The sequence below is a fragment of the Taurulus bubalis genome (genome assembly GCF_910589615.1).
Source record: "Taurulus bubalis genome assembly, chromosome: 16".
Taxonomy (NCBI): domain Eukaryota; kingdom Metazoa; phylum Chordata; class Actinopteri; order Perciformes; family Cottidae; genus Taurulus; species Taurulus bubalis.
Window position 1 is genome coordinate 9219260 of NC_136604.1, and position 18611 is coordinate 9237870.

At 40.0% G+C, this 18611-nt stretch overlaps 2 protein-coding genes across 3 annotated transcripts; one reads left to right on the forward strand and one right to left on the reverse strand.

Moving 5' to 3' along the window:
- Window positions 1–384: 384 nt before the first annotated feature.
- dgat1a (diacylglycerol O-acyltransferase 1a) lies at window positions 385–14488 on the forward strand (the record flags this gene model as incomplete). The annotated part of the gene is made up of 17 exons (XM_079232180.1): window positions 385–629; window positions 2239–2326; window positions 6111–6151; window positions 6671–6756; window positions 7436–7488; window positions 8528–8633; window positions 8769–8897; window positions 9459–9533; window positions 9634–9737; window positions 9852–9890; window positions 10046–10087; window positions 10233–10277; window positions 10537–10649; window positions 10997–11062; window positions 11168–11255; window positions 11504–11566; window positions 11650–14488. The coding sequence occupies 17 exons, from the start codon at window positions 385–387 to the stop codon at window positions 11794–11796; spliced, it is 1530 nt and encodes a 509-aa protein (XP_079088306.1). The 3' UTR covers window positions 11797–14488.
- A 236-nt stretch (window positions 14489–14724) lies between these two features.
- Window positions 14725–18139, reverse strand: cfap20 (cilia and flagella associated protein 20). Of its 2 annotated transcripts, none has more exons than XM_079232404.1 (6): window positions 17955–18139; window positions 16310–16389; window positions 16095–16206; window positions 15761–15949; window positions 15545–15658; window positions 14725–14879 (listed from the first exon to the last, which is right to left on the reverse strand). In XM_079232404.1, the coding sequence occupies exons 1-6, from the start codon at window positions 18036–18038 to the stop codon at window positions 14877–14879; spliced, it is 582 nt and encodes a 193-aa protein (XP_079088530.1). In that variant the 5' UTR covers window positions 18039–18139; the 3' UTR covers window positions 14725–14876. The 2 variants fall into 2 exon arrangements, with proteins under 2 accessions (XP_079088530.1, XP_079088529.1); XM_079232403.1 differs by having other exon boundaries at window positions 14725–14882.
- Between the last annotated feature and the right edge of the window lie 472 nt (window positions 18140–18611).

The following is an 18611-nucleotide window of genomic DNA, read 5'->3' on the forward strand; positions in this document are numbered from 1 at the left end:
TGTAGTTGTTGCAGGTTCATATTTATAATATATCATATCTTCTATATATGTTGTGGCAAAGAGTTAACATGTTACAATGATACATGCCACTCTCACCCAGTGCATTTTTTTTTGTGGAACAGCCAATCCGGAAGTGGATTGGGACATCGGCTCGAGAGGGGGATGTCAGTTAAAAACACAGATCTGGCAACCTTAATGACAATTGCAACTTGAGCTGTGGCGGTGATGAAACGCATCATAACCAGCAGCGTTGACACACGACTCGGGACTGCTCGTCTACCCGCTCTTGATGCGACCCCGCGCATGGGATCAGAGAGACAGGTGACCGCAGGTTGACCACAGCGATGTCAGGCAGGTAGACGCTGCGTGACTGGAGCTGCAGAAATGAGCGATAAAGCCGAGACGAGAGGGCCCGTGACCCGCCGGAGGAGGACGACCATCTCCAATGGGAGCAAGTGGCCCGATGCCGGGGAGAAACCCTCGCAGCCTCCCGCTAAAGCCAAAACAAAGGAGCCGTCCAGGCACGCGAGCAACAACGGGAAGGTGGACGGAGAGACGGGGCTGTCGGAGCTCCCCAGCAGCCCCAAGAAACAGAAGAGTTTGGTGGAAGATTTTAACGAGAGACTCGGGTAACGTTCACCGATGTTGTTGTGGGGTTTTTTTTAGACGTTTTCAACGTCACGTACGCAAACGTTAACGTTAATTGAAATGGCAGGAAGTTGTTGCGTCATTTAGACCGATGTGACTCATTTGTATTATAACCCTTTCACTCGCTATTTGTCAGGGCTGTCCTTAAAGCTAATGGGGCTCAAACTATATTGTTTGACTGCATACTTCTATTAAATAGGCTTGAAGTTAACTTGGAAATTCATCTTCAATGTCCAACACCTTCCCTTGATGGTGTCCAACATGCTTTGCATTGACATGCCACCTCTACACTTGGAAAGGACAAGGGGGAATGGAAGTATGAAAACAAATACGGTCAAGAAATTATTAAACCAAGCATTTCAAAAACATTTGTATTTTATTTGTATGTAGAGGTATTTTGTCAGGGGTGTAGATGTAAGAAGGGTACATGGCAAGAGAGTTGGTCGTCTACGAGTGAAAACCGACATTGTGAGAGGAGACATAATAGCCCGACCCTTAGCCTAAACATTTTATGGTAACACGCCCACTTCCCCAGATAAGTCTTCGCCTCTACTTCTGGTTGTGAGCTGCCAAGAGTCTGGCTGGTGTTTTGCTCACAATTGATATCATCAGGGCATCAAAAGAAAATTGCAACACCAGAATGTTGAGATAAAGTGATTGTAATACATTTTTTTAGATTCCAGGAAACAACAATGACATGTGCTTTTGCCATCCTGCGCTGCCTGACTATCTGTCTGTCTGCACGTACTTCTGCTGGTCTTGTTTCCTGGCACTCATTGGGGAACCCCTCTACTCTTTCCTCTCTCTATATGCTCATTTCCTTCCGTACTTCACCTCAAACCCCGCTGTCTCTTCACCTCATCTTCGTTATCCACCTTTCTCTCGTTAATACTGAATGATCCCCCACCTTATCTTTCTATCCTGTTTCTCTTCTCTTTGTACTCTCTCCTCTGCTTCTCCTCCATCCACTCTTCTCCTCTTACTTTTTTTGTGTGCAAATTCTTTGATTGTTGTGCAAAGGTTCTAGCCTGATAAATAGCCTTAAGATTTCACAATGCCCTTTGGCCTTACCATTAGACTACTGGACATATTTAGTTCATTCAAAAATATATATACAAAAACTGTGCTTCCTGCCCATGGGCCATCTATGATTTGAAGTTTACTGCAGAATTAGTACCGTAAGTGCTTTCCAGCTAGGAAAGTAAATGCCTCAACCAAACATAAGATAAAAACAATTAATTAACAGAAATACAAAATGTCATACAAATGTGAATGTATGCTACATACTGGGTCCTAGTTGCTCATTACACCCCCCTCCAAATTATTTGTGGCTAACCATTAGTCACGAGGAGTTGTTCGTTTGAATTATGCAGCCTCCGTGTCTGTAATTTGAAGATGCAGCTGGATGTTTCCTGGACAGGTTTGAGAGTGACTGAAGTGATGTACTAAATGGTTTCATCCCTGAGCTTTTGCAGATAAACTGGCAGGAAGAAATGAATGCAAAGAGCTTGATCAGCACAAACATAAGATCATCAATGACTATAATAAGATCATCAATGACTATAATATTGACTTTGTGTTTCCATGCAGCTGTCACGTCCTCCAGGAGTCTCTCTTGAGTTCAGCCAGTGGCTACAGCAACTACAGAGGAATCCTCAACTGGTGTGTCGTCATGCTGGTGAGTCCGACTGTGTGTCCGAAAATGTGCTGTGACTTCCACAAACAATGACCCGTACATTCTGGGTGAAAACAAGACGTGCAAGTCATACTTTTTTTGCAAGAGTTATTGTTCCTAACCAGTTGCATGACCCTCTCGTTGTCTTCTCACTGTCACTTACACACAAACGCATAGAGTATACAAAGCTGCTAACTGCTGTCGCACATTGCGCTGCATGAGGGATTTTTGGTCATTGCTTTCAGAACAAAAGCAGAAGTGCCATCTGTGACTTCCTGTGACACATGAAACTTGTCTGCGAGGAGTCTGATAAGTTGTTTTCATGTTATCTCTCTTCAGTAGATTCTCCTCCCGGTGTGTCATTTCCCGCACTTGTTTCTAATTTCTACGACTTTGAATGACACCCTCATCAGAAGCAGACCTTCTGTTCGCTGTACTTGTATCGAGGTGTTCTGCTACACCTACAGGCGGCATCCCGAGGATTGAAGTGACGGTTCATACCTTGATCGCACACCGCGGAGAATTATGAATATGAATGTAATGGAGGGATTTTCAATCAGCCCTAAATTGCAGGAGAGAGATTATTATTATTTTTAGTGTCTTGCCCCATATCAATCAGTATTATATAGTTTAATTTAAAATCCTTGGTTCTAAAAGTCACAGATTCTAATAAATAATACCGTGCCGTACGTGTCTGATGAATGTTCACTGACAGTATCTTCTGCTCAGAGCGGTGTTAATGTGCTCGCTTGGCCAATAAAGTTGTTTCTCATACTGAAATTCTAAAATAGAACATTATCCCAAAAGATTAATCTTCTTTCAGAGACAATTTTATTTATAGCTCTGGGGAAAAGAAGAAGAAAAAAACTGTGTGCATCACAGTTTATGCTTTCAAATCTTAAGCTTGCTAGGATAAACTGAAAGGAATAACTTGAAAGCAGCAAAAAGCTGGCTGCTAAAACACGAGACAAACACTGCATGTGACAAGAATAGGAGCCCCTGTTAAAACTAGCCAACAGGAGCCTCTTCAGAAAAATGTACTTTACGCCCTGTTCCAGTTGCTGATTCATCTGTGTGTACTGTAACTGTATTTCATAGCTCGGAGGATACAAAAATACAGTTCGCCGTGTGTGTGTGTGTGTGTGTGTGTGTGTGTGTGTGTGTGTGTGTGTGTGTGTGTGTGCGCGCCTGTTTTTTTCCTCTCCTTTTTTCAATCAGGCCTTATTTTGCAGTTCTGTGACAGGATTAATTCCATTTTAAGAAAATGTATCTGTGACGACCACGTCCTCTACTTTTTGGTCACTGGCGACGGCTTCACTCAGTTCAGGCCGTTTTAGGAAGCCTTCAGGATTAGACTGTAAGAGTGTGAAGTGGAACCATAAAGTCGTGTGTGTGTGTGTGTGTGTGTGTGTGTGTGTGTGTGTGTGTGCATTTAGAAGCTTAGTTGTGTAATTTGTCCCCAATAACCAGGACCGTCGGCTAAATGCCTAAAATGTCAGCTGCAGGAGCACATGTTTCTACAGATAAGACATTAGATGTGTTGGTTTACTTACTTCATTTTCAATTTTCATTGTTAAAGGCAAAGTGTTTCGAAATATCACTAATTCAATTAATTCACAACCATAAAATATAGGTGGTCGGCAAAATAATATATATTTTTAAATCCATAAGTTCCCTTTTGAAACAGCTAAACTTTTAATTCTCGTAAAGTAGGTGTTCACGTTTGTTTTTGACAATATTCTTGTTGAACTTGACTTTCTCCAGTTGTTTGGAGGATGAATACATTTCAATGTCTGAAGCTCTCAATAACAAGACACAATGTTAAGAAGATTAAGATTGGTGCTAAAAACTAATCTGTGCTCGTGAACCAACGAAGACTTTTGTTATTTTTTAAGATCAGTGTGCCAGGATGTGCCTGAATGATATGAGGACAAAGTCAGACAGTGAAGCTCTTCGGCACAAGACACTATGTTCATCCTTGACGAGCAGAAATCATCCCAGGATGTGATGCAAATTGATGCTTCTGCCGGTTTATATCATCATCTCCGACGTGCAGCCAAACAGACCATAAACACCTTAAATGGCCACAAAGAGCCAGCTGCGGGTTTCTTTTCTTTTTTGTGTATCACACTCCTTTAGTTTCCTTGCACCAGACTGATAACAGACAGATACGTGTGAATGAATAGTTTGTTTTGTTGGTTTCTCGATGATGTTTTGGGGAATATGAATACAAACTGCTGACTAGTTATTAAATACAGAGCGTACATGCATGTCCCCAAATGTCTTTGCTGTGTGTTGAAGGGAAGCATTTGACAGAAGACCTTGGCCAAAGCAAAACATTTGCTGGTTCAGTCTTTGTTGGCACAAGTTCTCTCAGGTTGGCTTAACAGCTTTATATGTCATGGTCCTAAAGTTCAGCTCTTTCTATTTTTAAACTTACTAAATCTGATACGTGTCTCCTATCCACGGGACATTACTGAAACTATCGTCAGATTTCATCTGGTTCACACAGTGTCAAGATTGTCGTTTGAAACATATTGAAGATCATTCAAAGTAATTAATAGAAGATCATTCAAAGTAACTAATAATGAGCTGTTATTCTAACAGCTCATTATTAGTGTTTTATTACTGAGGAAATTGTAAATGATTATAAAGAGAAGCAGATAAGAACATGTGCTTAACTCGGAGTGTAAATATTCAGATTGTTGGGTGCTAAAAGGTTTGATTCAACAACTCAAACATAAAGTTTTTGTTCACACAACATCACACAGCATTTTTATTACTGACCATAAGACAGATAACAGATTGCAGAAAAACGTCCTAACTGTAATAAAGGCTGGACATAAATGTATATTTAAGCAGGCAGCCTTGGGTTCAGTTATGATAGCCCCTGCTGAAGTGTCTTTGAGCAAGACACAGAATCCTGGCATCTCCCAGGGCATTGCTCTGTATCTGACTTTGCACACTGACCTCTCTCTGGTCAGGGTCAAGAGAGGACACAGTTGTACAGTTGAATAATTGCAAAAATCAGGTTTTGCAATGATTTCTTGACATGATCTGGAAAGGCCTCTTTCCCAAGAGTCTTGTTCTACACAACGGTCCTCTGTGGTCCGTGTTAAAGGTCACTAAAGCAAAGGTTACTAGTTTGGGCAAAAGTCATTGCTGCAGGGTCTTGGCAGGCGAGCGGGCCGAGGGGCAACATGGCACATACTCACTACTGCGTGACCTTATCGCGTGTCGTGCCCTCACTGTCCTCATTCTCATAACCGTCTCTAACTCACTGAACACGCCACATAAATGATCTATAAAATGTATACATACATATACACATATACATGTTGGCTCTCTGCGTTGAGTGGGTGGCTTGTTTTTAATCTCAGAAAGCTCTGATAACTGATGGCGGAGTTCAAGCTGGACTCAGACCTTGAACTTTAACACATAATATAATGATAAACTTGTTTTACTTGACACATTTAACAGAGTGAGCAGAAGCAAGGTGTGACAGTTATCACGGAGTTGCTTAACTTAGGGTTTGTCTTTTTGTATGCACTGATTCTTCAACTGTTGCAGTTGTTTTTTTAAAGAAAACCTATTTGTGTTCCTGTCTTGGATAATTACTCGCTCAATACGCACAAACAAACACATGGCAGTCTGCAGACTAATCATGAGCAGATTTCTTTAATCAGATTTCTAGCAGGGGTGGTGATAAACAAATATTGTTGGGTAAACAGTTGATTCTTGTTGATACTGTGAACTATGCTCATTAGCTCCTGTTGCTCTCTTTCAGGGGCTGAGTAATACACGCCTCTTCTTGGAGAACATTATAAAGTGAGTACACACATACACACACACACAAAAGCCGGCGCTGTTGCGACTCACTGCCATACGCCTATACAACTGGCGGTGTCGCCCTCATCCTCCACCTCACCACGGCCCCCTAGTTTATTATTACAATAATTTGTCACTTTTCTTTCAAAATCAATAGAAACAGGAGCTGGATGTGATCAAACATCGAAAGTACATCCAACGGCACATGCACAGCTTTGTTTGTTTGTCTCTAAAGAATTGAGACATAAGTAAGTGCCAGCATGGTGTGTCCTGGTGTAGTTTGAAAGATGATAAATACGGCTTAAATTGGATATAAAACAGTTTCTATGTTGGCTGACGTTCCTCTGGGTTTCAATCCTTTTTTATTATCCAATTGTTTTAGATTACAATGTTTTTGTGAGCACACCAAACCTTTGTTTGAAGCTAAACCTCACGTAACCATTTCAGCCTCATATCTGCACACAAAAGTGTTTCTAAATGATGGGATCAATAATGTCTCTTCGCTCTTCTCTTCTCCAGGTATGGCATCTTGGTGGACCCGATCCAAGTCGTCTCTCTCTTCTTGAAGGACCCCTACAGCTGGCCATCAGCTTGCCTCATCATTGGTACGGAGCATTTAGTCTGCTGCCTCCAAAGTCGTGTAAACAGCCGTTGAATGACTCGCAGCCGTTTGTCCCTCTGTGACCTCTGGGTTGAAACGAGGGAGGTATCTGTGAATCCCATACGGAAGTCAGGAAACATTATTCTCCATCACTGTAACACAAAGTGTCGTTGTTGACCGTAATGAAACATGTTTTACAGCCTCGCCAGGTCCCAAATGGCTGATCTGATACTGCTTGTTAGAGCAGATTTACAACCAGATGCTCAGTGATGGCACATAGAAGCATTATTAGCACGAGTTCCTGTCCTGAATATTCCAGCACAGCTGTTATTAATTATTTACCCAAAGAAGGGTGACTCTTGACATTGTCTCTTTTCCGGCCACAACCGGCTTTATCAATGCAGTAAAACAAGTCAATACAAATTGCGCAAATTGCACAAATTGTCCTCGGCAGGGCTAGACACTTGCCTACACTTCTATATATAGAATGCTATTTTGAGGAAATACTGGACTAATCTAGTACCCGAAACGTGCCATCATGTTTAAAAAAATCGGTATTCATCACCGGTTTCTCTAAATGGTGTTAAACTGAGGAATAAAAATGAAGTCAACCTCCCACTACGGTTCACATCTGTGTGCTGCTGTATCGGATGAGTCTGTGTTTTGTCTCTCCTGTGTTTCAGTGTCCAATGTGTTCATCTTAGCAGCCTTGTACACAGAGAGGCGTCTGGCTGTGGTGAGTGATTACAATGATTTGCATACATTTTGCATCCTATTGGGCTCTGCAAATGTTTCCTGATTGTTTAATTCAGTTTGCTTTTCTTATCTTTGCTGGTAAATCCCTTGAAACCTTTTTTTTTGGATTCCAAAGACCTGACCTTGAAATCATAACTTTGTGCAGGGATAGGGAGCAGTGGGTTGCCCTTTGAGGCGCCCGGGGGAAAAACAATTCTGAGCTGTTTAATGAACTAAAGTACTAAAGAGAGCTGAGTATTTTTTTATATATATATTATTATCATTGAGGGATCTCCCTTTGAGAATGTTTGCCTGAAAGAGGTCCTGGAGTCTACACTGTAAAGTCAGCGACAAAGCACCTGGCCTCTTTATACCTGCTGTTAACTCTGATAAGAACACCACTCCTGGTTCAGATTAGATTGCATATGATCTGAAGCTGACTGGGTTGGGACTCACAGTCACAGGTGGGTCACAGGAGATTTTATTTGGTTCACCAAATAAATTAGTAACATTTCTTCCATAGTCCTTTTATTTAAAATGTTTATCTGCAGTACACCTTTAAGCCACATGAAGGAGCCTGAATGTTCGTATAATTGTAGCCTACTTATAACCTTGAATCTATTACAAAAGGCTTATATTCTGTTTGTTTAACTGATGAGAGGGAAAAAAACAAGAGCCTGTCAACTGCCTAAATGTGTATATTTGGTCTCATTTATTACGCGTTTAACATTAGACCAGCCTAAAACAAAGTTTCCTCCTCAAAGGGCTGATCTACCTACTTAAGATAATATAAGATGATGCGGAAATGGCAGTAAAGTTGGTCCGGACCAGTGTGTCCCCAGGAAAAAAGTTAGGGAAACACTAATCTAAAACAACCTGAAAGATGCAATATGTTATTTGTTAAAAGCCCATTAGATCTAGTGTTGCACAGTGAAAAATATGTGTTTTTCTGGTTAAAGGAAAAAATAATGAAAGCATATCAACAGTCAGATCAAATGTTTTACAATGACTCTTTTCTGTTTTCTTTGTATCATTCCTAGGGTACCATTTCTCAAGTGACAGGACTGATTCTTCATATTTTTAACCTGACATCCCTGTTGATCTTCCCCGCAGCCACTGTACTCACAGTGACCTCCGTGACCCCAGGTACATACTAAATACATACATGTTTACAGTGTATGTTTGAGACATAAATTCATCATTTTGAATAAGAATTCATGCTTGTGTGTATTTTAATAGTGGCACAAAAATGACATCGGTCTTTTGCATTTTGTGTGTCAGTGGGTGGCGTGCTCTCGTTAGGAATCTACACGGTGCTGTTTCTCAAGCTGTACTCCTACCAAGACACCAACAGGTGGTGTCGAGAAATTAGACAAGCAAAAGCAAAGAGACTAACACGATCATACTCATGTAAGTATATCAACACACACACACACACAGTGTGGAAGACATGTTAGACTGTGAGTAGGCACACATGTAGAAGGGAAGAGGGGCTCTTGAGCAGTGCACTTAAGAGCAGACTAACAGTAAAACTAACTCAAGGAACCTGATTCAAACACAAATGTCAGTGCACACTATACATGATTGTATTGTTTTTTTTTTATATATATTACTTTGCTGCTACTCCCATCTAGTGGTGACAAGACAAACTGCAGCTTTGTGTTAACACTGTCACGCTACGTCACAGACGGAGATTAAAGTTGTATGTGTCGAACATTTTAGTCCTAAATGCTACATGACACTGTATCTCCTCACTGTAGGAGCCAGGACAAACAGAGAGCACACACAGAGACATCCTTTTATATCCAACATGCTGATTGTCTTGTTTTTATAATGTAATTTGATGGGTTGCTGTCAAACCACTTGAGTACGGTAGTCAATTAAATGAGTGCGAGACTTAAAGTACCAATTAATTCTCGTGTGTGTGTGTGTGTGTGTGTGTGTGTGTGTGTGTGTGTGTGTGTGTGTCAGGTCCGTCCGTGGCACAATCGAATGGTTCAGCAGTTCATCCTCATGTCTCCTATCCGGGCAACCTCACGCACAGAGGTAACCCTGATGTCTGCATGGCCATAAACTGCACCGTTTTTAATGATAATGATAAACATTTCTAAATTAAGATGTTGTTTTTATTCATTTTTGTCTGTAGACATGTACTACTTTGTCTTCGCTCCAACGCTCTGCTACGAGCTGAACTTCCCGCGGTCACCTCGGATACGCAAAAGGTTCCTGCTGAGAAGACTCTTTGAAATGGTGAGAGGGAACACAAACACACATTCGTTGTGTATGCTCCTAGTGCCCACGGAGATTTTGCAAACTAAAAAAGATCATGCATTGTTTTTATTTTTTACTTGCTCTTTCTTGTAGCTTTTCTTCATGCAGCTGTTGGTGGGATTGATACAGCAGGTATGTTGAACATTAACACAACATAAATTACACAGACAAGCAGTCAGAATACACTCCAGTGAGCGTACACACAGGAAGTCATGGAAATATTTTCCTATTTAAATCTGTTTTCATCACTCAAACAATGCAAGGACATTTTCATTTGTGTCTTCCAGTGGATGGTTCCCACCATACAGAACTCAATGAAACCATTCCAGGTGCGTACACACACAAACACAAACACACACACACACACACACACACACACACACACACACACACACACACACACACACACACACACAGTTTTGTCTTTAGGGCAAACATTGTCAATAAAAGAAGTTGTCATTCTGTCTCTCACAGGAAATGGACTTTTCTAGGATGGTAGAGCGCCTCCTAAAGTTAGCTGTGAGTATCATGAGGTTCTTTAGTTACACTGGACACACAAGTGTATCCTGCCATAACCCAATTATGAAAAACAATAAAGATTAAAAAAAAGAAAAAACACTTGTACCAATCAATCTTGCAAATTGAACAATGATGTGGTCTCCCTTTGTCGTAACTGTCTCATGTGTATTAGATGGGAGGTAGCAACATTGTCACCATAGTGTAACCGTAACAACACCTCCCATGACCCTCTTATCCTCCTCCTCTCTTCTGCTCCCAGGTCCCTAACCATCTGATATGGTTAATATTCTTCTATTGGTTTTTCCACTCTTCGATGAACTTTGTGGCAGAGCTGCTGCAGTTTGGAGACAGAGAGTTCTACAAAGACTGGTGGTGAGTTGAAGAAACAGCCAACACACATGATTAACACCTGTGAAGAAACACCGCGACACGTTTCACATGCTGAGTCAGAGTTGGCCCCATTTAATCTTGAGTGGTCACTTCTGGTACGTTTAATCTCGACAGCAAGTGACAAGTGGATTTAGCTCACATATTGTCAGCTGTGATCCCCGAAATTTAAGAGGCTCGTGTATCACACAGGAATGAAAGTGTATTCATTCAATAGTGTCATTTGGCTTTTTTGACAAGAATTTGCACAAAAAAAAACTATTTAATTTCAAAGTGAAAACAGATTGTGTGAAGTCAGATTCTCAAACTTGTGAAATTTTTGTTCATTTCAGGAACTCTGAGTCTGTCACATATTTCTGGGCCAACTGGAATATCCCAGTTCACAAGTGGTGCCTGAGGTGAGCGGCAAACCTTTTGCTCTCTTTGCTATTTATTTTGGGGTAATTTCCACCAGATCAGTGTAATTTGTTGAGTGCCTGATGGCGTGTCTTTGTGTGTTACAGACACTTCTATAAGCCAGTGTTGAGGAAGGGAGTCAACAAGTTTCTGGCTCAAACCGCAGTCTTCCTGATGTCTGCTTTCTTCCACGAGGTAACGTCTACATATCTGCTAATTGGACCTCAAATCCTGCGCCGTTTTTATTTGTTGTCTGTACTTGATATGTCCCGTTGTGGACGGTTGTTAGTCGACAGTCGTGAGGTGCTGGCTTCCAGATAGACGGCTAAATCAGTCAAGTTGTGCCGAAATGAAAAGATTTAATCAGAATAATGAGTGTGCATCTTTTACATATTTTCAATACCTTAAAAGCTCTGTCTGATAGATGGTATTTCTGTCTTCAGTACCTGGTGAGTGTTCCTCTGAAGATGTTTCGACCGTGGGCCTTTATGGGAATGATGGCTCAGGTGAGAAGCACTGAACCCTTCATCTCTTTCTCTCCTCTGCTGGAGGCCAACACACTCTGACCTCTGAACTTTACTCTCTTCAGGTTCCGCTGGCTTGGTTTGTGGGTCGTTTCCTGAATGGCAACTATGGCAACGCTGCAGTGTGGATCTCGCTCATCATCGGCCAGCCTGTCGCTGTGTTGATGTACGTCCATGACTACTATGTCATTCACCATGGGAGCACGACATAGTACCGGACAAACGGGCGCGTTGCCACAGTCGCACAAACATGTCCAGATCATGTTGTGAACACGCACACCAGCCTGCAGGACAACTCGATGGGTGAATGTAGAGCAAGTTAAGGAGACTTTAATAGAAAGCCCTGTTAAGATGAACCTGTGAGGGAAAAGCAGCAACAGCAGGAAAATATTTGACTTCTTGATTTTTGCACTAAAGAGATGAACCATAGTATGCCAGGAAATTAATCTAACAAGAGAAGTGTTTGCTTTCAAGCAGTGTTCCACTTTAGTTGCGCATAGATACTTTTGTAGTCGGCCTCATGTATTACGCTCGGGATCCGCAGTCACCACCCACTCTGAATATCTGCATCTAGCATCGGACTCTTTCAACTTCAATTAATCCTGGGCCCAAAGGGAAATAGCACTTGGATTTCTGTTATTGGGATTAAAAAAGTAGATGTGTGGTTGATGATTCATGAGCTCAAACTAAGATTAGGGGTCATTTCTTGAACTTCAAAAGCACTTTGGTGCATTTAAAAGTGGAAACTCTGCTTGTAACCAAGCACTCCTCGAGTTTTGGGAAAATATGTACACATCTGTGAATCACTGCCAAGCGAGCACAGGCTGAGAGATCACTTCTTTCTTGTATCCAAAGGCAACAGAGGAATGATGATAAACCGATTGATGCAGTAGTTGAGTAGTACAGAAATGCATAATCCAAGGAATTGTTAAACAAGAGTGATTAAAGACGAGAAACGGAAAGAAGAGATGTTTAAAAAGTGAAGTAGGAACTGTAAAAGGAGGTTTTTGTGACCTTATGTGTACAGTCGTGGACCTCCAGGCATCCTCTCCTCCTCTGTCTCCAAACAGCATCAATGCAAGCTCTTAGTGTCGCAGTACATGCTACAGGTGTGTTATTTGTTCTGACACTTGTGTCTTTTGTTTGTGTTGCATTTGACTTTATAGGTTTATATTATACTTGTATCATTTTATTTGTCGGTGCGACTGTCTTTATTTATGTTGTGCCAAAGTATGATTTATTTTAAATCAATGATTTAATACAGTTGATTTATGATTGAACCAATGAATGTTTTGCACTTTAAAGAAATGCATGCCGTTGCCGAAAGCAATAGATTTGTATTTTTTTTTTTTTCAATCCTGCAAGGAAGATATGTTTTGTTGAAATAATTTGTATGTTTTGTGATTTGCTTGTTGACATTTTGTTATTGTATCAGTTTGGCCTAATTTATGTTTTTTTCAAAGTAAAACAACAGCAGCTGCAGTGGTAATGAGTTTCAAACAGACTTTTTATGCCACCGTTTTTTCCCGTATTTAAATTCTAAAGACTCTATTTCTTGGGTTGACTTAATTTAAATGTTTCCAATAAGGATATTGCTATATAGAAGTTAGATATTGTGTTATTTAACTTTGTCATGTTTTGAACTGCTTTCCAAATGCATAGTGACAGTTGACCACGATACATCTGAGCCTTTCTTTGCAAGATTTGCCCCATTTTATTTCCTTATTGATCACATTTCAGGTAAATACTGTTGTTAAATTACACCAGTTATAAAAAAAAAAAATACTGTGTTGGCATTCCTCATTGAAATTTATTTAAGTGCCTGCTGTAAAAAATAAATAATAATTACAAATTGTTTTACATAATAAAAAAGACAAATACTTCCTAAACCGTATCCTATGTGGCCAATGGATTCAAAATGCATTTATATTCATGGTATTGGAAATATTTGGGAGCTTTGCTGCCGACCTGTAGTTCAAATTCTTGTGCAAATGAAACCTAACCTTTTTTGCAGAATGACATCATTTTCAATGTCAAAGCAGTATTATTTTTTTTAATGATTTCATGAAAACAAGATGTTATTTTGGAGAGCCTTATTCAAGCATAAACATTATCACCTTATTGGTCTCTCAGTGCACAAATGGCAGCTTTAATATTACTCTAACCCACTTTGATCAACAGATGTGACCCAGTTTAAAAATTATGTGAACTTTATAAACTGAGCAGTGGTGAGTGTGTAACATTTGTTCAATCCTCTTTTTTTTATTTTATAAAGTGAACATCTGAGGATTATTCTAGAATTGGAAAATCTAGCAACAGTGTTTTGAGTACCACACTGAAGTAGCATACCGAAATACCACACTAAAGTACCAGACCAGGTTTCAGTATATTTTCTTTTGAGTTGGGTGGGAAAACTAAAACACTAAACCGTAAAGTCAGTCAGTATCAGAAAATACTGGACACTCATGGTAAACCGAACTCAAATAATCCAAAAGTGTAAATTATTCTTTTTCTCATTTGTATGAATCTCCTGTGAAAAATATATTTACTCAATTAAGTTGTTTACTTTTATTTCTGTCTTACTGTGTCATGTTGTGAGATTTCTTGAAAAAGTTAAATATGAAGTGACAGGGCGTCGAGCTCCGGAGTTTACCGTGAAACTCTCCCAGTTCTTTTTGTGTTTTTGTAGCACTTGCTGTTTCCACAATATTACTGCACTCTCTGCTCTTGGAATATGAGTATGAAATGCTGAAGCTGCATCTTTAAGTTGAACTGTGTTTAGTTGCTTTTGAATGATTATGTGATGCAACATGTAGTTAAATGAATGTATTACTGATCTATTCATACTGTATACAGAAAATCCAAAGTGAAACAAAGATTTGTTTTGGGAATGCCAAATCATTTTCACAGCCTTTCACTGGAAATGATGCGTGTCATTTGATAAAGAGTATTTATACATGACGAATGGACTTGTCTATTGAGCCTTTATTTTCTGAGCGGTTATCCTAAATTCACTACTTATAATCTTTTTCAGCGCCTGTAACGCTTGAATGTGTGGCACAAACTATTGTTCCTAGAAAACTGACAGCATCATCTTTGAACCATGACAGTCAGCACTGAAAACTTTGAGGACAGGTGAGTCCATAAAAAAACTTTATTGTGCAAAGAGCAACACAAGACGGCACTCAAAACTCAGATTCAAAATTACAAAGTTCATCATATTAATACACACAGAAGTTATTTTTGTGAAACTCCACATTGGGTCTGGTGGAACGATGCAGGGTGAGAATCTCTACTGCTGCAAGAAACACACACACAAATGAGTGTTAGGCAAAGACTGAATGGCTCTTCACTCCAAAGAAAATTGACATGGAATACCCATCAGCCATTGCGCCTCGCTGGAGAACTAGCATAGAGCTGTGCTAGCCAAATATTACATTTATGTAGCTGTCAGCGCTAATGTTAGCGGCTGTACCTAGAAACTGCCCTCACCAACCAAGAGTTGTGCTCTGGAGACGTCGCTTTTCACGGAGTAATGCGGAGTTTAACGATGTTATTGATATCTAACTATTAATTCATGGTCCCAGGAGGAGACCACCGAATGAAATTATTTCAATATATATTCTATATTGTATTTCAATACCGTTAGCGTAAAGAAATTCCACAGTAGGCATCCGAGGTATTAACGTACATCTTTGTATAACTTGATCATTATATGATAAAACTTTTTCCAAATACAAAAGTTTCATAATCTTATCTACACTTCATTCTGCTTTCAAGCCATAATTTGCCACACGGCATATATTAGTGCACAATGGACTGAAGTTGATCCATGTACTGAATTGAGAATTGATGTTCAATCGTGACCCCAAAAATAGAAAGTCATGAGATACGAAAAGATGAATTCTCCTGGTAATTGTGTGTTTATATGTTGTGTGTATTTGGTGTGTGACATTTCACCTTTGCTTTCTGGTTCTGGACAGGCAGGTAGAGTTTAAACTCAGCTGGAAGCTCGTCCTCCGAGTACAGTCTGTCTGAGAAATACACTCTCCTTATTCGACAGTTAGCGTGGATCTGAGAGGAAAAAAGTTCAGCAATTAGCATCAGAAATGAGGCTCTACAGTCACACAGTGCATCCGGAGACAACTGGTTCGTAGTCCATCTCTGTGCACTCACCTGTACACGCAGCGTCTCGATGTAATTGGTTCCGTAGGCCCTCCTGGTGAAGTCTGACAGGTTGAACTGAATCTGGTTCCAGCCATCATCCAGCCTCATAGGCATGGTGCAGATAAACGGCTTCACTCGTGTCGTACTTTGATAGTTACTCGCCCGAAAACGCCGGCGAACGTTTTTATCATCTAACACCTAAACGTTTTTTTTTTTCAAAGATGGGGAGAAAGCATGAATTTGGTGACTGCAATAAACAAACCCATACATTCGCATCACACATTTGTTTGTTCTAACACCAAGTCATGAACGTTGTCTGTATCTGCAGGAATGCCTTCCCTACCTGGACTTCAAAGGTGAAATACTTCTTGAGATTTTTGATGATCATAACGAGAAAAGGGAGCTTGATGCCCAATGTCTTCTTGGGGTCTGCGGGACATGTTATATACGTGGTACTACAGGGAGCAGATGAAAGAGAAAGACAAAGGAGATGACTGAGGGTGACGAGTGCTTCAGTGGGTTGACCTGAGCTGAAGAATCCGTTCAACATAAACTCACCTGACGTTTGTCCCCTCCACCTCCAATACCAGTGAGTGGATGTCATTGTCTGTGATTCTCTTGATGTGACCATTCCTCACCTGTGAACACACAGAAACTTTATAAGGTTCATATGGAGAATTGATTTAAAATTGCACACACACATATTCAGCTCAATGTGCTCCTCTTGGACCATATAAGTCTGCCTAACCAGATTTGAACCCATACCGATTTATTTTTAAAAACACATGTTTGACATCTCCTAACCATTGGTATGATCACTATCACATTTTCTATGGATCATTATTGGACCAGACTTACAAGGCGTTGCTCAGCACACAAAAAGACCAAAATCAACCATTATTGGTCAATCGTCCCAAAACTTTCAGGATATGAAACATACTTTGAAAGTTGCATTAGGGGGCAATACAAATGCAACAAACGGCCGTGGCATAACACAAATCATATAAATCAGAAATAGTTTGTCCATTCAATAAAAAAACTGGCAGGATACGTTTAATGGAAATGCTGAATCACGTGTGTAAAACTATTTTGAAAATCGCTCAATAGTGCTCTACTTGTTCCACACATTTGCATGGACAGTTTGTCCAAACATCACCACACTTTCTGGATATCTTTGATTAAGCCATTGTTTCAATATGTCCAAATGACAATAAATATGACTGGCCGGACTTTGAGTGTGCAATTACTGAAAAGCTGCATAGATTGTCATTATTGTTCTTCTGTCACTTCTTGTTGAGACAGAATTAAACCAGCTGAGGTGACTTTGCTCAGCTTTTCAAAACCTGAAACCCACTCGCTCCTTCCTGCGGCTTTGAAATTGAGCTGATTACTTCTGTCGAGTGAAAAAAAGACTTGAACCCAGAAGGCCTGCCTACTGCTATATTTTATGTTACGAGTATATGTACAGTGCAGTATCCACCTCTAAAATCCAGTATCAGTCAGGACGATGAAGTCGGTGAATAGTAGCAAAACCTTTTACATTTTGTTGTCTTGTGTCGTCTCGAGCTGCAAATGATCTGATAAATCCCCCACTGTTACATGTTGCTTGGCAACCACGCCTTTTCGGCCCACTTCAATTGAGCCTTGGTCACAGTCGGAAAACAAAGGGCGTTAATATATTATATAATAATGACTTCCATGTTTAACAGCGACACAAGTCCCTAAAAATCCACCCAGATCAATACCGTTGCTTTGAATCATTAGGTTACTGCGTTTGGTTTCAAAATGTCAACAGAGAAACGTGACAGCGCTAATAACTAACTAGACAGGGAGATTGTAGTTGTAATAATGCATCCAGAGCACAGGACAGTGTATATTGTAGTTTCAATACTGCATTTAGAACACAGAACAGTATAATTGTCGTTGTAATACTGCATTCAGAGCACAATCCAGTAGAGGTTGTAGTTTTAATACTCCATTTAGAGCACAGTACATTCGAGGTTGTAGTTATAATACTGCATTTAGAGTACAGTACAGTAGAGTTTGTAGTTGTAATACTGCATTTAGAGTACAGTACAGTAGAGGTTGTATTTTAAATGCTGCCGAGCTTCCAGCTCGTTAGCCTCCGCGCGGCTAAAGCTAACGCAGCTAGCTAGCTATATATACATACGCTACTCGGGTCGTAGTGCGAACAGCTGCTCACCTTTTTATCCCATATCTGAAGTGGTTTGCTGCCGATGCTGTATAAAATAGACAAGAATCCGCTTTGAAAAGTATTTTTAAACATCGTCTCGGCGCTTGGTCCACGCTCGTGTTGCGCATGTGTAATATAATACTAACTAAAGCTGTTGCTGAGCTAACGAGCGTTACGTTTGTTTACAGCTTTGGTTTCCGTTCCCATCGCTACCGGTTCCGTGTGGTACTTAAACAAACCGTTCCGATGCCGGAAATGAAATCGTTTTGGTTGAATATAAATCAGACGTGTCGTGAATTGTTATATTCACACACGTCCTTCCTCTGCACACGTAAAAGAAGAAGAGCACTGTTCACGTTTAAATTGTACTTACATTATTACATTGTATTATACATTTATATTATTAAATTATATTATTATTTGTATTTATATTATACTACTATGTAATTCATAGCAATTGGTGCTATGGATTACATTAACAACAATAAATTATATTTTATAATAACCATAATACGTTAATATGAAAAACATAATTGCATGCCACAGTAACTTAATTTCACTTGGATATCTTTTAATTATTTCTCAGCATTGGGCTGCAAAATTTGACACACTAAAGCACAAGTCTATATATATATATATATATATATATATATATATATATATATA

Excerpts from the sequence above, each read along its gene's own strand:
- cfap20 (XM_079232403.1), bottom strand. The coding sequence starts at position 18,038 with ATGTTTAAAAATACTTTTCAAAGCGGATTCTTGTCTATTTTATACAGC. Across the intron at positions 16,207-16,309 it reads GTGGAGGGGACAAACGTCAG|TACCACGTATATAACATGTC; the intron begins GTGAGTTTATGT and ends TGCTCCCTGTAG. Across the intron at positions 15,659-15,760 it reads TCGAGACGCTGCGTGTACAG|ATCCACGCTAACTGTCGAAT; the intron begins GTGAGTGCACAG and ends TTTTCCTCTCAG.